This window comes from Galeopterus variegatus, unplaced genomic scaffold, assembly GCF_000696425.1.
Source record: "Galeopterus variegatus unplaced genomic scaffold, G_variegatus-3.0.2 Scaffold805, whole genome shotgun sequence".
NCBI classification, from domain to species: domain Eukaryota; kingdom Metazoa; phylum Chordata; class Mammalia; order Dermoptera; family Cynocephalidae; genus Galeopterus; species Galeopterus variegatus.
The window spans coordinates 186,346-208,191 of record NW_007726916.1 but is presented as its reverse complement, the minus strand read 5'-3'; the positions used below and the strand labels follow the sequence as shown (position 1 = coordinate 208,191).

At 47.2% G+C, this 21,846-nt stretch overlaps 1 protein-coding gene across 3 annotated transcripts in view; it reads right to left on the bottom strand.

The window, feature by feature from the left end:
• EYA2 (EYA transcriptional coactivator and phosphatase 2) overlaps nt 1–21,846 on the bottom strand; it is a 200,996-nt gene that overhangs the window by 178,280 nt on the left and 870 nt on the right. For all 3 annotated transcript variants that reach the window (XM_008572544.1, XM_008572547.1, XM_008572546.1), the window contains exons 2-3: nt 9,595–9,640; nt 6,061–6,203 (exon numbers count right to left, since the gene is read on the bottom strand). In XM_008572544.1, the coding sequence (XP_008570766.1) occupies nt 6,061–6,203; nt 9,595–9,640 (189 nt within the window). The remainder of the gene's footprint in view (nt 1–6,060; nt 6,204–9,594; nt 9,641–21,846) is intronic.

Below are 21,846 nucleotides of genomic sequence, written 5' to 3'. Positions count from 1 at the left end.
ACAGTATGTGCAAAGGCCCAGAGGCAGGGTCATACTTCGTATGCTGGAAGTATACAGCAAGAAGGCCATGTGGCTGCAGTGGAGTGAGGGTGGGGAAGAGGAGTGAGTGATGAGGTCAGAGAGGCCACAGAGGTGAGGACAGGGCAGACATACTGCATCAGAGAACTTCTGCTTTGACCGAGGCCATGTGGCTGCAGTGGAGTGAGGGTGGGGAAGAGGAGTGAGTGATGAGGTCAAGAGAGGCCACAGAGGTGAGGACAGGGCAGACATACTGCATCAGAGAACTTCTGCTTTGACCCTAAGTGACAGGATCCCTGGAGGCTCTGTCTGAGCAGGGGACAGACAGGAGTGGGCTTGTGTTTAAAACATCAACAGCCCCCTCTATGTATATGGGTGATATTCCTTAGGCAAGTCCCCTCTGCTCTCTGAGCCTGAATCTTCTCATGAACACAACGGGGTTTTGGACCAAATTAGTGCGTCCCTAACTCCAGGGCTTGTGTATGACCTGCTTGGTTTTCCCGGATGCCAGGACCATCAATACAATGATTCATTCAATGTATTTTAAAAAATCAACTCAATTAAAAGATTATTAGCCTGCCCTAAGCAATAAGGACCGAGAAATCACAGGTTCAATATGCAATATAAAAACAAAAACAAAAAAATATGCAATACACACACATACATAGTGCATAGTAAAATAAATATGTAACTACAAAATTCTTTAAAGTGCATTGGTGTACATACATCTAAGACCATCTCATGCAGCCCCAGTACTCCAGAGCACACAGTGCATGCAGGTAACAGTCACAGATGATCTCTAAGACCTCTCCAGCTCTACCATCCCGTAGTTCTAACTGAACTCTGCTTCTGACAATCTCGCTGTCTTCAATTGCATACTTGTAGGTTCTGGTGACTTAATGCAATCAAGCCAGCGGGGAGCAAAGGAGAGCAGAAGGAGAACAACTGCACACAGTGCATGCAGGTAACAGTCACAGATGATCTCTAAGACCTCTCCAGCTCTACCATCCCATAGTTCTAACTGAACTCTGCTTCTGACAATCTCGCTGTCTTCAATTGCATACTTGTAGGCTCTGGTGACTTAATGCAATCAAGCCAGCGGGGAGCAAAGGAGAGCAGAAGGAGAACAACTGCTCCCCACCCCTAGGAACTTATCTGGAAAGAAGGTCCCGCCCTTGCATTTCAGAGGCAACTTCCAGGCTGTGCCCATCCTCTCTCCTGAGCAGCACAGGAAGGTGTAAAGGGTTCTATGAGATGAACAGCGAGAGTCCACACATGTTTGGAGTACTGACTTCTGGTCCTGAGTTTCCAGTTCCACCACTGGAAGCTGAAAGATTAGATTCATTTTGTTTGGGCAGACCTCTGCTTCTTTGCTGAAGAAATTCACATATACTGTTGCAGACTGAAAACCACAGCGAAGTATTTTGCAGCTCCTCTAGTCAAGAGGTAGGGTCTCTTTCATACCCCTACCTACAATCAAAGTTGGACTTGAGACTTGCCTGGCCTGGTGGAAGAGGCTGAAGTGGTGTGTGGGCTCTGCAGAGTAGGCATCAGAGACTATGGAAACCTGACCCCCCCCATGTTGTGAAGAAGCCTCCGATGAAAGGCCACGCGGAGGGAGAGGCCCAGCTGTGCCAGCAGCCCCAGCTGACGTGCCTGCTGCACACAAATGCCCGAGAAAGAACAGGCAAGAGCAGCAGAAGCCCAACCCAGTCAAGCTGCAGAACCATGAGAAATGATAAATCAGTGTCGTTTTAAGCCACTAAGCTTTGGGGTGGCTTGTTACACAGCCACTGGACAACAGAAATGCTTTACCGTTATCTGGGAAAGTGAAAGATACATATACCCCTTGACCCAGAAATTCCACTCTTGGGTTTCCACCCCTGAGAAATGCACACAGATGTTAATTGCAGCATCCTATGTAATGGGAGACAAACAAAAACCCCACACCCTAGATGACCATCTAAAGGAGAAAGGATAAATAAATTATGGTACGGTCAAGTAATAGAATATTATACTGTGGTGAAGATAAGTGAGCCATAGCTACGCTATTAGGGATAAATTTTACAGACATAATGTTGGGTGGAAAAAGCAAGTTGCAAAAGAATGCATACTAAAAGATACAATGTATATAAAGTTTTAAAACATGCTTAAAATACTCTGCATCTGGGATCAGCAAACTATGGCCCATAGGTCAAATGTGATCTGCTGCCTGTTTTTGTAGATAAAGTTTTATTGAAACACAGACACGCCTATTCAGTTGTGTACTGCCTATGACTACTTTCACGCTACAGTGGCAGAGCTGAGTAGGGCCATAGAGACTGTATGGTCTGCAAAGACAAAAATATTTACTATCTGCTTCTTTATAGGAAAAGTTTGCCGACCCCTCTTCTACATAAAGAAATGCAGGGGAATGATAAATGTCAAATCAGGGGTGCAGGCATCTCGGAGAAGAAAGGAAGGCCACCTCCCTTTATTTTTTAAAGTTGGATGGTCAGTGCATGGGTGTTTGTGGTATTACTCTTTATGCTTTTATATATATCTTGAATATTGTGTAATACATTGAGTAAAAATACTCAGTATTCCTAATGCCCCATCTCTCTTTTGCTCGATTGTTTTATTTCCCTGCAGCTATTGAAACAAAAGCAAATAGTGCTATTTGCCAAGGAGCAATGAAGAAAGTTTCTTGACAAGATTCAGCAAGGTTTGTCCAGACGATGAGCAAACACTGCTTGCTCGGGCACGGGCAAATGTCAAGAGGAACGCATGGCTTCTCATCCCACCTATTATTATTCAGTGACATGGACATTCTGAGTGTGCACGGCAGCCTAGCTTGTACTGATACAGCTGGCTTTCATGAAGCATTTCCATTGGGATGGCCCTGGGAGCTAAGCTCTTCATATAGATCAGGGCCCATCAGCCAAGTCTGCCCCACTGCCTGTTTGTGTAAATAAAGTTTTATTGGAACACAAGCACACCCATTTGTTTACATATTGTCTGGCTGCTCTCATGCTACAATGCCAGAGTTCAGTAGTTGTGATAGAGACTGTGTGGCCCACAAAGTAGAAAATATTTACTATCTAGCCCTTTACAGAAAAAGGTAGCCAACCCCTGATGTAGATGATTCTACTTAATCCTCACACGAACCACGACGAGGCCAGATTTAGTACTGTATGAATGAGGAAACTGAGGCTCAAGGAGCTGAGATCACTTGCCTAAGGTTTTATGACCGTGACAGGCAGGGGTGAGATGTGAAACCAGGCAGCAGAACTCCAGGACACGTGCTCTTATCACCTACGCTGTATTGTCCGGGAACAGACTCTCTGAAAGTAACCGAGACAGTAAAATAACTTTGAACCAAATTAACTCCCACCCGATGCCATGTTTTGTCTGGGAACAGGGCTAGTTTTCTCTTTTATGTGAAAAATAATATGGCTTCATTTTTCTTGGCTGTCAGCCAGGCGGGGTAACTTACATGTGATTGTATCACAAGTCTAGCACAGGAGGGAAAGAGAGTTAGAAAAGATGCCCACACCTGTTGGCCAAGGTCTGTCAGGTAATCCCCCAGGATTTACGGAATGCACGCCCAGGCAGCAGAGCTCAGCGGTTGAGGGCTCGGACTCTGGGGCCAGGCTGCCTGGGTTTAATTCTTCCTCTGCCACCAGCCAGCTGGGTGACCCTGGCAAGTTATTTAGCCTCTCTGAGCCTCTATTTCTTTATCCCTCAAGGGAGGATAATGATGTGACCTTCCTTATAGGGTTGAGGTGGGGATTAAAGGAATTAGTGGACACAAAGCAATGTGAGTGACGGGAAGTCAACAATGGTAACTATTACTAATGCCTGACCTGATGCCCCAACAGGACCTGCCAATCCTACCCGCAGGATGGCTCTTGACTCTGTCTACTTCTGTCCACTGCCACGGCCTTGCCTGAGGCCTCAACTCTTCCCCCATCCAGGTGGGCTTTCCTGCTTCTCCTCCCTCCAGTCCAACCTCCCCACAGCAACCAAAGTGATCTTTAAAAAACCTCAATGGTATCATATCACCCTCCAATTGCTTCCCGTCTCACTTGGAATAAAACCCCAAATCTCTCCTGGACTCGAAGGCCCTGCCTGCCTTGCCCACCTCATCTTCCACCGAGCTCCAGCCACTGGTCTTCTTGGACTTGCCAATTCCTTCCCGTTCCCAAGGCCGGCCCCTGCCTGCACGTGGTCATCTCCCACTTCTCAGCTGAATGAGTTCCTTGCTTAAAAGGCCTTCCCTGGTCCTGGAACCTAAAGCATCTTCCTTGTTCTCTTCTCTCTTAGGAGCTCTGCTCTTCCTTTATTCCATGCATCATAATTTGAAATAATACATAAAAATTAAAAAATTTGTTTAAACATCAACATCAAGGGTTTGGATCCCTGTACTAGCCAGCCACCAAAAAAAACCCAGAAAAAAACCCCAAAACATTGTTTACTGTTTTCCCCTCTAGGCTGCAGTTTGTAAACACAAGTGTTTTCATGGAAGAGGCAGATAATTCAAGGGATTAATGTGGGCTGGGTGGGGACTGTGGCAAACTGAGGCTAACAGTCAAGAAACTGAAATGACACCATTTAGTTGGGAAGATGAGATGGGTGTATTAATTTTATAGTTGAGAAAACTGAGGTGGGAAAAGTCAGGGGCAGCTGAGTCTGGAAGACAGGTCTCCCGTCTACCAATCCCACCCTCTTCCCACTGGATGCCATGAATCTGGGTGGACTGTCAAGCCACCTGCTGTGGACGTCTGTGGTTTCTGCCCGTCCGCCCTCCCCTTCTTTGTGAACCACCTCTTCCTCACATTTAGATCAGTTGTTTCGAGTGAGGCTGACCTGACCTCTGGTTCCATGGGTGGACATGTGGCCAAATATGGCCATCCAAAGCATTCCATCTTCTCTGCCCCAGTGTCTGGGTCAGGGATAAGCATTGAAGTCCAGTCAGAGAAATTCCTGGGACTCTGTGTGGGAAGTCCTGGACAGGAGAGGTGCTTTTGGGGGGCACTGCAGCCTGAAATCGCTAGGACTGTCTTTGCCACCGTAGTGGGAAAGCCTGCCTCAGACTGAAGCCCACACAGAGGGAAGCAGAGCTGACTCTTGAAATTGCTGCTTAAGGACCTGGACCCAATTCTGCCTGAAGCCAGTGCCCTAAGATTTTCCAGCTATGGAGACAATAAACTCCCTTGATTCATTAAGCTGATTAGCATTAGGTTTTTATTACTTGCTAGCGAAAGAGCTTTGGCTAATATATCCATTAAGAAGGGAGGGAATACTATGAATAAAGGCCACAGGCAGGGGCAGGTGCATGGTGGACGGTGAGCATGGTTTACTGGGCCTTCAGTTCTCAGCAGTAAGGTGCTCACAGTCAAGGCCAGGAGGTCTGTTGTTTTTGCCTCCCCAGCATCCCTCTCTCCTGCTTCTGATACTATCTTCCCTCCAAATACAACCCATATGCTTCAGCCTCTTTGTCTCCCTTATCCCCTTCTCCTTGCCTTGTTCTAAGCATTGTCACATGACTCGGTGAGGGCCAATATGGGATTCTGTTGAACCTACTGGGAGAGATGTGCTCTCCTTCCACTGGGAGTGCTGAACCGAAAGGGTGCAAACCCAGAGTTGATAGCCACCATCTTGCTACCACATGGGGAGAACGTATGTGGGAGTAAAGCCAACTCAGAGAAAAGCATCTGAAGATGGAGTGGGACATAATCCTCAGGATGTCATTTGAGCACCTGGATCCAGCCATACCTGATGTCAGTGGTATCCCCAGATCTACCAGTATGTAAACCATTCAATTCCCATTTTCCCTAAATCAGCTTGGATTAGGTTTCTGATTCTTACAACCAAAAGAGCCCTTGGTATAGTCTATAGATTTTGAACCCTATTTAAAGTGTTCCTCCTTCTCCTCTATCTCCAATCCAAAATTAAACTGGCTGCACTTATCATTCTGCATTTAACCGAGGCAACAGGACAGAATAAAGACCATGACATTGCAGATCCCAGTGTGAAAGTAAGGGCTTATCTGGTACTCACTGTAAGAAGGGATTCCATAGGCTTGTGCTGGAGGTGGATAAGCTGTGTAGGGGGCAGTCTGCTGGATCCCCGCACTGTACTGAGTCTGGCCGTAGGCTGCCATGGCTGTGGAAGGCTGGCTGGGCAGGACTCGTGGGCAAGGCCTGCATGGAAGGAGAGAAGATTAATCCCCAAGCCCAGTCCAGCATCCTATCCCCCCATCTTCATATCAACACCACAATTTTTCTTGGGTATTTAACCTTTTTAGGACAGAGACAACTTTCATGTTCATCAAATCCCAGTTCATTTTCCTCTTCCTGGAAACCAGAAAAGTTACATCTCCTGTCTTCTTTGCAGTCAGATTCAATGTGTAACTGGGTTCAACCCAACAGAATGTGGGAAGAGATGCTGTAAGCCAGGTGTGGCCAATAAAAACACCCCCTGCAACCCTGCTGCCCTCTCTCTCCTTTTGGCAGCAACTGTGGAGGGCACAGGTTAAGATGGCAGAGCCATAATATATAAACGCCCTGGATTCCTGAGTCAGCTCGTGGAGGAGAGCTGCCCTGGAGAGTTTCACATGATCTACATGAGACTTTATGTGAGTAAGAAACAAACCTTTGTTGCATGAAGCCACTGAGATTTCAGGGTTTACTGATTACTGCAGCATAGCCTATCCTACCCTGACTGTCCATCCTAATTTAGACACCTTCCTGATTAACTGCAGCTTTAACAGGGCTGTCAGTCAAGATGCCCTGCTCTTAGCTAAGGGGTGGGCAAATGATGCATGATTATCCAGTCAGACTCTGCCCTGGAGATTTAAATTCTGGGATGAATAAATCATTCCAACAGCCATGCTCTGAAAAGACTGTCTTTTAGTCCCTTCCTATTGCTTTAATCCCCAAAGCTGTTCTATTCTTGGTCTTCCTCAAGGCCTGATTATTCCATTTTCATTTACATTGTGAGCTACTCCAGATCTTCCAAAAAAAGGTCCACTTAGACTTAACATCAGCTGGAATCAGTTTCTGTTGCTTGCAACCAAAGACCACAAATGGATCCTATATTCCATGATGAATAGCAGGTTCCATAAAGGGCTAGGATTTAAAGGGCCATTTACCTAAGGCATCTGAAATATAACGACTGCTCCCAATCATTGTGTTCTTACTGTGGGCTGGGATTGTGTCACATAGGCCTGGTATGCGCATTATATCTCATAGATGCTCTTACCAACTCAATGGAGTTGGTAAAGGGGTGGGGAAGGGCTCTTAAAACTGCCATTTTAGAGATGAGAAAATCAAAGCTCAGAGAAAGAGCTTAAGTCACATCTAGAAAGTGGTAAATGTAGAACTTAAACTTGGGGGTCTGACTCCAGAGCCCGTGCCCGTAACCACAAAGCTTTGCTGCTTCTGACAGGTCTGGGATTCATCTAGCCCTACAGGCAGCAATAGACAAAGTCAAGTTGAGTCATTCTAACACAAAGGAGGCAAAATGGTGGCCCAGGAGAAACATATCCCATCCATGGATCCAAAGATATTCTTTGGCCAGTGCAAAATCATCCCCCCTTCTCTTCCAAGGCAGGTGCTTCAGCAAGCCTGGGTCTGCAGTCCTGTGTGGCGCTATGCGCTGGATTTGAGGATCAGCCACCTTGATTGACTGAGTATCACACTGTCTGCAACAGTCCCTTCTAGGTCCACTTAGTGATAAAAATAGCTAACAATTATCGTGCTATTATGTGCTATCCTAATTACTTTATGTGGATTGGCTCATTTAAACTTCACAACTGTGATAATCCTTGAAGGTAGTTACTTTTCCTATCCCCATTTTACAGATGAGTAAACTGAGTAAGAGAGAGACTAGATAACATGCCAAAAGCACACAGCAGACACAGAATTGGGACCCTGGCTCCAGAGTCCACACCCTTAACTCTTCCAACTATGCTGCTCCCCCGCAGATGCCACAGGTGGGACAACCTGACATCACGTATGTAACAACTCTAACTGGCGTATGTGTACCGGTACATGTTGATGAGATTCCCAAATCTGTACATTTTGGTTACATTACATCGCTTTAGTTAAAATCTGTTTGGTTCCAGAGTTCCTCTTACATGTGAAGCCTCATGGCAGGTGTAACAGACACAACAGTTATGGAATTATGCACAGATGTCCTCATGTCCTTTTTTTTTTTTTTTTGACTACAACTGTGATAAAGGGTTATTTGGGGGAACTTGTTCCAAAATGCACAAGAAACTCATTGGAGCTGGAGATGCCAGAATCAATCCAGGAAGGTGTTTCGTCGGTCCATGTTCTGGCTCTGTGGGGCACCTGGGAAGCAGACAGGTGGGGCGGGACTGCCTGCTGAGCAGAGAACCTTATTTGAAATGGTTCCCGATTCACACCCGAGATGATCAACTCCTGCTTCCCATCAGAACCAACTTCAGTGACTCGGATTAGATGGAGCTAAAGATAAAACCCAGAGAAAGGTTGGTGGAACTCTCTAACCCTGAGGCCTCAACAGTAAGGTAGATTTAACAGTCCTTAGTTGCTACCAACTACCCCCCAGATCTTCTGCTGGAGTGAAAGGCAGGCTAAGAAAATGTCTTCCTTACAAACGGCTTCTCCAGCGTTAGTAAGGAAGGAAGATTTCCAGATGCTGAGGGGCCCACCGTCCCAGCCTGGCAGGGAGAGGAGGGGCACGCTGGCCACCTGGCCAGGCGAACCCAGGGCTTTGCATGCAGTGGTGGGCTCAGACTGGCAGCTCCATGAGGGCAGCTCCCCAAGGCCCCGGCTGAGCCCTGTCCACCACTGAGCTGCCCCTGCCCCAGCCCGAGCCCATGGTACAGCATTTATGCTACCGGGTTGGGACCTCAGATGTGCGGGTCTGTCTCCCCCCAGACTGGAAGCTCTCCGAGAGAAGGAACTGTGTCTCACTCATCTCTGAGTCTCCAGGGCTCAGTGTGGGATTCGGTACCGAGGAGAGATGCATGAATGTTGTAGAAAGGAAGGGTGAAAGGAGGGAGGAGGGAGAAAAAGAGAGGGTGGTAGGGAGAGAGGGCTGGAGACGGGGACGGAGGAGAGGGAGAGGTGGACAAAGAGGAAGAGAGGGAGACATGGCGAGAACGAAGAGAGAGAAAAGAAGGGAGAGGAAAGGAGGGGGAAGAGAGCACGCCAGGGAAGAAGGGAGGGAGGGAGGCACTGAGGGAGGGTCTGTGCAGAGGGAAGGCAGGAAGGAAGGAAAGAATGGGAAAAAAAAATGAAGAGAAGAAAGAAGAAAACGCCAGCTAACACTCTCAGAGCACTCGGTTCCAGGCCCCATTCTAAGTGATTTTTACATGTCCTCACTCATTTCGCGGGGCAGGCAGCATGACTGTCCCCCTTTCCCAGGTGGGGAGATCGAGGCCCAGGGACGTGGGGTCACTTGCTCAAGGTCGCTCAGCCAGGAAGTGCTGGTGCTGGAACTCCTGTGCAGGGGTCTGGCTCTGGAGCCCTTTCTCCTAACCTCCGCCCTCTGAGACGGACAAAAGGGAGAGGTCGTGCGGAGGGGACGGGCAAGGGTACTCACCTTGCAAAGAGCCGGGACACACGCAGGGGAACTGATCTGCTGATGCCTGCAGGGAAAAGGAAATATTGCAAGGGTTTTAGCCATCAGGGGGACATTCTGCCGAACATGCGACTTCAGACACTGGCTTACACAGGAGGAGACTTCAGGAGTGCTTCTGGGACCTTCTCCACTGCAAAAGCTTATCTGAGGCGCAACATTTTAGCGCTCTCCTTCTCAGGGGTTCAGAACCCTTTCTGGGTGCATTTTGTCCCCAGGTACTCAATAAAGGACAGCATATAAAGACTCTATAGCATCTTGAAAGATTAGGTAGAATCCATCCCCCCACCCATTGTACAGATGGAGAAATGAGGCTGAAGAGACAGAAAGAACGTGCTTGAGCCAAGTCTCATGACCAGACAGCAGCACAACTGGGACCCAACCCAAGCTAGTGTCATCTCCACTCCTGGATAGAGACCCACTCTCTTCCCTGCCTCTAAAACAATCCCGAGGACCCTAGAACAGTGGACACCACTGGCTCTGATTACGTGACATCCATTTCCCTTCCTGCTGTTCCTCCTCTCCCTCCCCACTTCCAGTCCACGGGGTTCAGGTAGGGCTGGCTCCAGCCCTTTAAGGGAAGGCACATCTCGGGTCATCTTCTAGGCACCCAGGGTGGTGGAGCAGGGCGATGCGGAGGCTTGAGCTCCTGGTGCAAGTGCCTTACACCACATCACTGGACACATGACATCCAACCATGGGTGTGACACAATACGCAGGCAGGGAAAGGTGATAGGATTAAGCTGGGAGAGATGTTTGCCAGAGGGTAATTTTACAAATGGGCAGTTCGCTGGGGAGAGTTTTTGTGCTCCATCATCTTTAACAACACAACTCAATGTCCTCCCTGTGGAGTCCTGGACAAATTCCAGATAATCTGTGTACTGAAGGGGACAATGTGCACCAACCTGCCAGTTCACACTCCCTGTTATGTAGGGAGGTGGCTGGGGTGTCCTTGTGCCCTAAGGCCCCAGAGCTCTAAGCCTGTCTCAGCCCCTGAGCTGGAGGCTCAGTCAACCAACTGTACTCCCGATGCTAGCACTTCCCAGCTATGAGACTCTGGGCAGGTTGTCTGGATCTCTGGGCCTCAGGGTTCCCCTGTACAATAGGGATAGAAACTTTTATCTCACAAGGGTGTGTGAGGATTAAATGAGATGATGATGATGGTGATCACCACCATTCACCTGGCGCTTGCTACGTGCCAAGCTCTCTTCCGAATACTTTCCTGGATTACTTATTTTAATCCTCATAATCACTCTCTGGGAAGGGTTCTGTTCACATCCCCCCATGAAGAGCTGGGGGCGTAGACAGTTTAAGTAACTCAGCCAGGGCCACAAGGATTGGGAGGGGTGGATCTGTGATCTGAACCCAGGTGGTCTGGCTCGGGACTTTATCTTCTCAACCACGACACTACAGCCGACCATGACAGTCGTCATCATAACAGCAACTAGCATTCACTTAGAAGTTGATTCGGTGCCAGGCCCCACGTTAGCCGCTTCTGTACATGATCTCGTTTAGTGCTCGCAGCAGCGCCGCCAGGCAGGCAATGCTGCCACCCTCACTGTACAGATGAACAGACTGAGCTCCAGAGGTCCGGTGCCTTGCTCCAGCCACACAGCCCGTGAGCAAGGGAACCAGGACTTGAACCCAAGGGCTATTTGAGTCCAGAGTTGATGCCTTTAATAACCTCCCTGGCTTAGTCACATTCTGCTCGAGTCCCAAACTCCTGGGCTGGGGGTCCTGAAGTCTGTTTAGAGAGCGACTACTAGAATTAAAAAACAGAATAGACAATATCATTGTGTATTGCCCATAGTAAGAAGGAACCGTGTGAAACTTTTGTTCAAGGTATAGATGTGTGTGTGTGTGTGTGTGTGTGTGTGCACTGAATGGCAATGTAAAAACATATTTATCATGTGTTTAGAGAGCGACTACTAGAATTAAAAAACAGAATAGACAATATCATTGTGTATTGCCCATAGTAAGAAGGAACTGTGTGAAACTTTTGTTCAAGGTATAGATGTGTGTGTGTGTGTGTGTGTGTGTGTGTGTGCACTGAATGGCAATGTAAAAACATATTTATCATGTATCACAGTAAAAAAAAAAAAGGTCAGAATAGCAGGGGTCTAATGCCAAGGAAAGCCCTGACACACAGAAGGTGCTCACTCAGTGCTAATTTCCCTCCTCTGGGTTTGCTCCCCTGGGCAGGGCCTCCTGCAGGGCCCCTACTCAGCCTCCCCCGGGACTAGAGAATGAACTGTCTCATTCGGAAAAAGCCCATGACTTGAGTGCATTTAGTAATACATAAACTACTGAATTAAACATTTTAAATATTTTCTTTAATAAATATGCAATTATTCATAAAACTCAAAATCTATGGAAACAATATTCCTATGGGCTCCAATGAACTTGGCATTCCACGAATGTGAAGCAAGCATCATTTTTCCCAACCTCTGTGGCAGGATTCGCGTGTCTGCCTCACCCTGGCTTCTTTTCCTCACCTCAACCCTGTTCCTCTGAATCTTGAGCAACCTGCCTTCCCATCAAGGGCAGGCCTCCCTCTCCTGCTGTGACATTCTCCCTTTCCACCCCAGCAACCCCAGGCAGTTGGTGCAAGGGAGAAGTAGGCATTCATAAGTGCAAAGAGACTGCTTTTGCAGACTGTGTGATTTTTGAAAAACACAGGCTATTACCTGTTTTCTACTGGTATCACGTGCAACCTTTCCATCCCGGGACACTTGGGGGAATTGCGAGATTGAAAAATGAGTGTATTACATACATGGAATGATCTCCTTTCTCTCTTCCTTTCTCCCTTCCTTCCTTCCTTCCTCTTTCCCTTTCTCCCTTGGTAAGGATGGTGTAGGCTTCATCGATTATCCTGATGTACAAGATAAGGCAGGGCCTCTAAGCTCCTTCCCTCCGTCAGGGGCCGGGCATGCGACCATGTCAAGGATGCACATTCTCAGTGCTTTGGCACAGAGATGGGACAGAGACTCCCAGGAGCAGAGAACTGTTCTTCCTCCTGCTGTTGCTCATGGTCCAGGACTATTAGTCCTTGGAGGTCGTGACCAGGAGCCTCCCTGCAGTCAGAGTAGATAAACATTATCATTGTGCTAGGAAGTGGGCTTGACAAAGAGGTTGTGTGGACAACACCAACTCCAGTGTGACAGGTGGAGCTGTGGGCATCACTGTCATAGTCCCGGGAGACAACCTGGTCCTCAGTGTGGTCCAGATGCCTTTCAGTGACCCTCCAGGTGCCCGCTTCACCTCTTTCTTGATGCCACCTAACTCTTTCCAGATGGCAGGTGGGATCCTGGACAGACACACTCAGGGTGGAGACCTGGGAGGCCAAGCCAGTGAGTTTCCCGTTCAGCTCAGGAATGACCTTGCCATAGTCTTGGCAGTGCCACTGGATGCAGGGATGACACTCTGGACAGTGCTCTGGCCATCGCACCACAGCTTGCCGAAGTTGAGAGGGAGTGGACGATGGTCCTGAGTCCCTCCATGGTGCCACAGTTGTCACACACCCTGCTGGGGGGGACAAGCAGATGGCATGCTGGCAATCTAGAGGGAGTGGCCATACTTCTCGTGGGCTCTCAGCACAAGGGGCAGGCAGCATGAAATAAATTCATTTAAAAAGATGACTTCAACCACTTCCTCTTTTTGTAAAGAGGAGATTAGCAGTTTCCTTAACACAAAGGGGTGACCCTTTGGCGCCACCCTCCAGGTGAGCCACAAGCACCACGTTCAGAAGCAGCTGAACTCTTTGATACCTGGGGGGATCTGCTGCCTGGCAGATGGAGATGGACTTCCCATGGATCTCATCTTCCTGTTTTCAGCCTTGTTGGCGTCATTGAACTTGCTGTTATGGACTCACGCTGGAACACGTAGGCCACAAGGTTGAGGTCAATGGAGGAGGCACTGATGACAACTTGGAGCCACTTTGCTAGTGATGAACATAGCCCTTGTCACCTGGCACCCACCATGGCCAAATCTGTTTACTCCAAGCTTCACCATGTGTCTCAGGGGATGTGGCTGGCTCAGGAAATGAGACAACCAGCTCTCAGGTGGGGAGGGCAGAGAGACTCCTCCATTGCTTCTGTATGTAAAATGCTAAGCCTCCTCTTCCTTCCCAGCTTCCCAGGGGTGAGGGGAGAAGGATTAGCTAAGCGGATGGCAGCAGTCTCTGGGATGAGCTCATTCATTCATCCATTCATTACCTACCGTGTGCCATGCGTGTACTTGGAACTGGGTTACACTACTGAGCAAAAGCAGTCAGGGTCCCTGCCCTTAAGGAGCCTCCCATCTAGCAGGGGAGATGGATGGCAAACAAATAATCACAAAAAGAATACTTACTTATAATAAGGTACGAAGGGAGAAAGTGGATAGTAGAGACCATGCACCTGGACTAAATGTGCATAGGATTCACCTGGGGATCTTGCTAAACGGCAGACTGTAGGTTGAGGAAGCTCCCAGGTGATGCTGATGCTGGGCTTGTACTACACAAACCACACTTTGAACAGTGAGAGTTTATAATACAGAACTGCAAATCACTAAAAATTATCCCAATTCTGGGTTCATAAAAGTTGATCTGCATTCCAGAAGTCACAAGCTCAAATATGCAGGGGGGCCAAGAAGGTAATATAAATGAGTAAAGTATAGGATCCAGTTTTAATACGAGGAAACTGAAGCTGGGGTCTGCGTATGTGAGTGCACACTTTGTGACTGTGTGAGGTAAATTACCTGAGGACACACAGAGTTTGTTCATACATTCATGCGTCCAACGAATGTTCATGATGCACTTGCTGTGGGCCAAATCTATAACCAAAATCTCATTATTTAACTTAACGTTCTTTCCAGAGAAATCAGGTGGCCTTAAGGGGCCTGATCCACATTCATATCCTGGCTCTGCTGCAATATAGCTGTGACCTTGTGCCCATCACTTCCTCCCTCTGAGCCTTGGTTTCCCCATCTGCAAAATGGAGCGGAATCTCCTACCTGCAGATGAGGCAGGTACCTGCCCAAAGGTAATTGCTCAGCACAGAGGAGCTACTATTAGCTTTCCACTCTCCCGGGGCCCTTGCTTAAGCCACTTACATCCCTGAGCCCAATGTGACTGTTCACACTATTCTCACCTCTCACTGGGAGGATTAAGAAGCTGAAGATTCTGAAAGCAACAACTGCTGTTCTGTCACCTAATTGGACCCCAGAGGCTGGCTTCTAACTGATCCCCAGTGAGATGAGACAATTTCTAGTGCCAGCAAGATGTCTTGAGGCAAGTCTTTGCCACGAAAAGTGCATGTGTATAAACTGTTTCAGCTCATCTCCCTTGTGTGGCTGATTTAAATCTCTCCCATACCAGGGACAGTGACAGATGGAAGAGCAGTGTAGCAGGAGTCCAGAAGCATGTGTCCCAACTTCAACTCTCTCTGAGTGGCTGTGTGGCCATGAACAAGTCATTTGTCCCTCGTGGGGGTGTTGCTGAGGACAGAAAGGAATGAGGCAGCATATCCCAGAGCGCAATGGTGTTAGGGGGTCCCTAAACACATGCTCTCCTGTTATAATCATCACAAATTCATTTCAGTGCATATTAGACTCATAACAACACTCCCAATGTCATAACTTCTAATTTTTGGAAGTGGTTGAAATCATCTTTTTAAATGAATTTATTTCAAGAGAGTTGTTTTAAAGAAAAAATAGTAAGCAAGTGGCAGCATAGGGGGTCCAAATATAGGGTGGAAAGTGGCTGGAGCATGTGGGACATTGGTGAGATGCTGCCATAGGCAGAAGTTCTTTCCCTGTGGAGGGCATGATGGAATTCATAATAGTGCCCTGTTTTGTAAAGAGGAGATTAGCAGTCAATCATCACAAATTCATTTCAGTGCATATTAGACTCATAACAACACTCCCAATGTCATAACTTCTAATTTTTGGAAGTGGTTGAAGTCATCTTTTTAAATGAATTTATTTCAAGAGAGTTGTTTTAAAGAAAAAATAGTAAGCAAGTGGCAGCATAGGGGGTCCGAATATAGGGTGGAAAGTGGCTGGAGCATGTGGGACATTGGTGAGATGCTGCCATAGGCAGAAGTTCTTTACCTGTGGAGGGCATGATGGAATTCATAATAGTGCCCTGTTTTGTAAAGAGGAGATTAGCAGTTTCTTTAACACTACAGCAATACCCACAAAGCGTGATTTCTGTTCCACACAGGTGGAGGTTGTTCTGGGCTAAAGCCTCAGAGATGTGGAAGGTGAAGCTGGTCTGTGGCTCCCCAGGCCAGCACCTGGGCAAAGCTCCGGGCAGCTCCACCTGGCTCGGATGAAATGAATCAAAATCCGCCAGCCCCGGGCTGGAACCAGTGGGACTGAAACTGAAAATTAGGCCTTGTCACGCCCAGGGCACAGGAGGTGCAGGAAGCCTGAGAGTAGCTGACAGCCTGGCTTGTTTCGTGGGGCGGTGGTTTTGCCTCTCCTCAGAAACACTTAATGGGATTATAGCACTGGCTTTTGAAAAATGCATCTGCATTTTAAAAGAAAAATTTTCCTCCGTTCAACTTTGCTTTCTTAGTATCAGTAACTTTCCCCGCTCCTTACAGAAGACAGGATATAACTCAAGTCCAATTTTTCCTTGGACAGTAATGAACGATGGGTGATATTTCTCAAGTGGTTCCTACAAGCCAAGGGCATGTGCTAATAAGGGTTGCATGAGTATTATCTTCTTTATTCTCCATAACAACCGAATGAGGAAGTTATTATTATCTGTACTTTACAGATGTGGAACACTTTGCAGGGGGAAGTTAAGAAAACTGTAATAAGGATTCAAAGCCAATATCAATCTGAAGTTATCTGTGCTTCAACACCACTCTACTCGTCCATCCATACATCTACTCATAAATAATTTTTCAGGATCCACTATGAGCAAGGCACTGAGTTGTATGCTAAATAGCAACAGCAATTTAAATATATACATATATATATATGTATATGGATGAAAAATTGTCTTTGTATTGGAAGAATTCGGCATCTAGAACAATAACTCTCAACCTTGGGGTGCAGGATACACTTATCTGAAGTGTTTTAAAAAAAATCCAGGTGCCTGGGCCACACCACTGACCAATTAAATCAGACTCTCTGGGACTGGGATCCAGGCACTGCCATTAAAAACAAACAAAACAATTCCCAGTTGATTCCAATATGCAACCAAGTTTGAAAATCAGAGCTGGAGCCTGGTTCTCAAAGTGTGGTCCCTGGACCAGCATCGTCAGCATCAACTGGGACTTGTGAGAAATGCACATTCTTGGGCCCCAGCCCAAACCTTTACAGAATCAGAAAGTCTGGGGGTGGAGCCCAGCAATCTCTATGCTAACAACCCAAGGTGATTCTGATGCACAAGACTTTGAAAACCACCGAGCTAGATCCTTGCTACTTGGAGAGTGGCTGGTGGAGCAGCAGCACCTGTATCACCTGGAAGCTTGTTAGAAATGCAGATTCTCAGGCTGGATCAGAATCTGCCACTTAACAAGGTCCCCAGATGATCCCTACGCACACAAAAGAGAGAGACACACAGTTAACCTCTACTGAGTGTCTCCTAACTGTCAAACACTCTGCAAAGCCTTTAACATGCATTATTATGCTGAATCCTTTTTAAGTGCTGGCCCCCCACATCACTCTCTATCACAGAAATTAGCACTATGTGAAATTCTGTATTGGTTTAAACATTTAGCGCCTGCCTCTTGCACTAGAACATAAGCTTGGGGAGTGGGGAACCTGTTTGTCCTTTTCTCCACGGTACTCCCGGTACCTACACCAGGGCCTGGCCACCGGCGGCCATTCAGGGGCTATCTACTGAACAAACACAAGCAGCAAACATCATCCTCATTGTCTAGAAGAGGAGAATGAGGCTCAGAGAGGAGCAGGAACATGCCCAGTATCACACAGTGAGCAAGCAATGGCCGGGATGTATACGCGGCCTGGATGACGTCAGACCCCTATGATGTGCTGTGCAGTGACCACAGGGAGATGCAAAAAGTGCTCCTGGCAGCAGAGTGACTGTCAGGGTGCAAAGTCCCCGAGGACCGGCAGTTCTCCACCAGATTCCCAAAACCTCATACGCAGTAGGCACATCAAACAATTTGCTGAATATACAATTGGGTGAATGAAGGAATGAATGAGAAGCTACTGAATCTCCCTGTTGGAGAGGACTCAGGAAGTTTCACAGGGAGGCAGAAGAGAAGATGAATGAGTGGGAATTTGGAAGGCAGACAGGAAGGGAGGGCGCCCAATGCCCCTCTCCGCATCCTCCCTAAAGAAACGGTGCATGTGTTCAGGCAGCAGCTTGCATGGCAATACTCCTTGTAGCATTGCATAGAAGAACAAAAAAATTAAAAATCACCTAAGCGTTCATCCACAGGGGAATGGCTCAATGAATGGGCGCATGGTCAGTCTTTGGTATACAATATAGTTAAAAAAAAAAAAAAGTAGATCATTACATCTATCTTGAGTGAACAAAGCAAGTTACAGAAAATGCAAACAGTAGGGCCGGCCCGTGGTTCACTTGGGAGAGTGTGATGCTGATAACAGCAAGGCCACGGGTTCGGATCCCTATATAGGGATGGCCGGTTAGCTCACTTGGGAGAGCGTGGTGCTGACAACACCAAGTCAAGGGTTAAGATCCCCTTACCAGTCATCTTAAAAAAAAAAAAAGAAAATGCAAACGGTATGTTAGCTTTTGTGTTTCAAAAATTTTTCCAGCAATACTATAATTTCTATAGTAAATACACATTTGTAAATATATATCCATAAATATATGTACGTAAATTATATAAATATGCATTTACACATATGTAATTGCATAGAAAAAGGCCTTATATGATGTACACACAAAACATGACAACTGTGGTTACTTCTGGGGAAGGGAAGAAAAGACTAAGATTGGGTGGATGCGGCAAAGGAGAATTTCACCTAATATTTCAAATTTTTATAAGGATTGTGCATTGATATATTACCTGGTGACTAGAAATTGATTTATCTTTAAAAAAAAAAAAGAGGACAGAAAGGGCACTCCAGGCAGGGGGCACAGCACGTGCAGAGGCTGTGGGGCGTGATGTCGCGCGGGCTCGCGGAGGGTGGCACCGTTCATCAGTCAGTCCTTGAGTCCTACAGGGCTCTGCCTTTTCTACTTCACTCAGTCAACTGGTATTTCTTATGGACTGTTCTCAGCAGTGGGGACACCCTGGCGACTAAAGTGGGCAAGGTCAGCCCTCAGAGAATTTACATTCTAGTGGGTATGACAGATGACAAGGGAACAAATAAACAACTTTGGATAGAGAGTAGGAATATGAAGAAAATAAAACAGGACATGGAACAGAGTGGCTGGGTGTTCTGTGGGTTCCATCCTCAAAGCTAATCCAGAATCCGACCCCTTCTCTCCACCCCCATAGCTGCCTCCCCAATCCAAGCCACCAGCACCTCTCATCTGAATTATTGTCATACCCTCCTTGCTGGTTTCCTGGCTCTCGTTCTGCCCTCTACCCAGTCTGTTCTTATGTGTAGCCTGAGGGACTGTGTCAATATGCAGGTCAGATCGTCCCTCCTCTGCTCAAAACCCTCCCACGGCTCCCCTCTCATTCAGGTGGAAGCCAAAGTCCCTCCAGTGGCTCAGGAAGCCCTGCATGGTCTGACCTCATCTGCCTCCACCGCCCCCTTGTTCACTTGGCTCCAGCCACGCCAGCCTCCTTATCACTCCTCAGTGCTCTGCATGCACCACTGCCTCAGGGCCTTTGCACGAGCTGATACCTCCCAAGGCTCTCGTTCCACGTGGCCGTGTAGCACCTCCCTCACCTACTTCTGGTCTTTACTGAGCATTACCTTCCCATTGACCTCTTTCCCAGCCATGCTGATAAAAACTGCAACCTTCCATCCTTGCATCCCTTCTCCTCCTTCCCTTTCTTTTCCTCCATAGTATGTAATGACATCTGACATGCTGTACGCTTTGCTTCTTTATTGTTATCATCAACCTTTTGCCTTCCCAGCACCCTAGTGCAGACCCCATGAGGACGGGGTTTTCTGTGCTGTCTCCCTAGTGTTTGGAACAATGTGTCTGGAGACTCTTGGTGCTTGGCAGAAAGTGATAGAGAAGTGGTTTAGAAGTGCTTGGGTTTGATTCCTGGCCCTATCACTAGTTGTGTAACTTTAAGTTGGTTATTTAACTCCCCCATGCCTCAGCTTCCACATCTCTAAAATGGGCTTATAGCCTAATATGGGTGTAATAATGAAATGAGAAACAGTACAGTGTGCTGATGAGAATAGACTTTGGGGTCAGACTTCCCAGGTTCAAATTTTGGCTATCAATGAAAAACTATTACATTGTACAATGTTGAAGGTACTAAATTAGCCCAATTTGAGCATCAACATGATATATATTGCGTACAGGATTGATATGCAACTCCGTACCCCCAGAGATATGTACAATCAATTATGTTGCATTAAAAAAAAAAAAGGAATGTAAAAAACAAAACCAAAAACCAAACAAAGAAAGAAACAAATTTTGGCTATTAATAATCTGTGCCATCTCAATCAAGCTACTTAACCTCTCTGTGCCTCAGTTTCCTCATCTGTAAGATGGAGTTTTAACAGTGCCCACTTTTCAGAGTTGTGAGGATTAAATGAGTTAATTCATTAACGCCTGGCACATAGCAAGTGCCCAGTGCTTGCTCGGATGGCGCTGGAGGAGGAGGAAGAGGAGATGAATCTAGGTTTATATTGCTTGGAACAGTGCCTGGCACACAGTGTTCAGTGTGCTCACAAAAATTAAGGACAAAAGAAAGGGCAGGGACTTATCTAAGGGACAGCTGCCCTTCCGCTCCCACCAGTGGCAGCCAGGCAGGAATGTGGGACCAGCACTGCTAAAGTGTTCAACATTTCAAGAGAAACCAGACATCCAGAGTTTTATATGAGCTCTCCCAGTCTTTACAAATTCACTCTTAGTTAAAACATGGTGTAAACCAAACAAAGGCATACCCGAGGGCCAGACTTGGCTGTGGGCTGCCAGTTTGAAAACAGGAATTTGAATTCACTGTGGTTACTTGATTCAGAGGAGAATAACAATGGAACGGTAAGTGTAATCGTCTGCCATGCCCCCACAGTGTGCCAGCACCTCACATTCCATCGCCTCCTTCAATCCTTGCAGTAAGCACCCTATGAAGTGGGTCGTTATTATGCCCCCATTTGACAGATGAGAAAATCGAGGCTCAGAAAGATCACACAGTTTGCCCAAGATCATTCTGCTGCGAAGCAGTGGGGCTGGTATTCAGACTTGCTCCTTACTCAAACGGCAGCCAAGGCCCCTCCCTATCGCTGCTGGCCCTGAAATGAGGACAGTCTTACGATGGCATGTGCCTCTACCCCAAAAGAAAAGGACAACCGTCTTTGAACACGGCTCAATAAATTTTCTCAGACTCTCAAAGAGCCCAGGGCAGTTGATGCGGATGCTCCAAAGTGCCTGGGTGATGGAGGGTGTGTTCGCTGCTATCCAGTTTTGGCATGGGAGCCCAGACCCTTGGTGGTACTTTTCTCGGGATTGTTCCAGCTTCATAACCAGCATGCAAGTGAAATGTTCTTGTCTTAGTGACAACAATAATTATCCAAGGAAGCCTGGATTTGCTCAAAGGCAAATTTCTTATGACATTATTTATGTCCCACTAGATACAAATCCCTTTGGTTTTCTACAAGCGTTATGTAGCATTCGTGCCCCACGAGCTGGTGTCAAACACAGAGAGTGAAGGAGAAACAGCCAGAGACTCAGAACTCCAGCAACAAGTTCCAAAGCTGGCCACATAAAGGGTTAAGCCCAATGGTTAAACATAATAGCTTAATGCCTTTTGCTAACTCCAAGCTCTATCAGGAAGGCTGACAGATCCCAAACAGAGCAAACAATAGCTGGAATTGTTCTGGTGAAAACTAGTCCGGCTGCCTCATTTGCCAATAATTTTTTTAAACAGCTTTAACTCTCCTCTGCTTCCTTGACTCCAACCCAACCTGAAAGCAAAAGGCAGACGCGTTTTGTCCTAACGTCAGCCTCCCGTAAACAAGATGCCTGCCTGGACGAGCAGATGGCAGAAGAGAGTTGAGAGGACAGAGCTCAGAGCCGGAGACTGAGACCCTGCGGGACACACCCAGGGCTGGGCCTGGAACACACCCCAAAGTGACTATCGTCTGTGGTGGTGT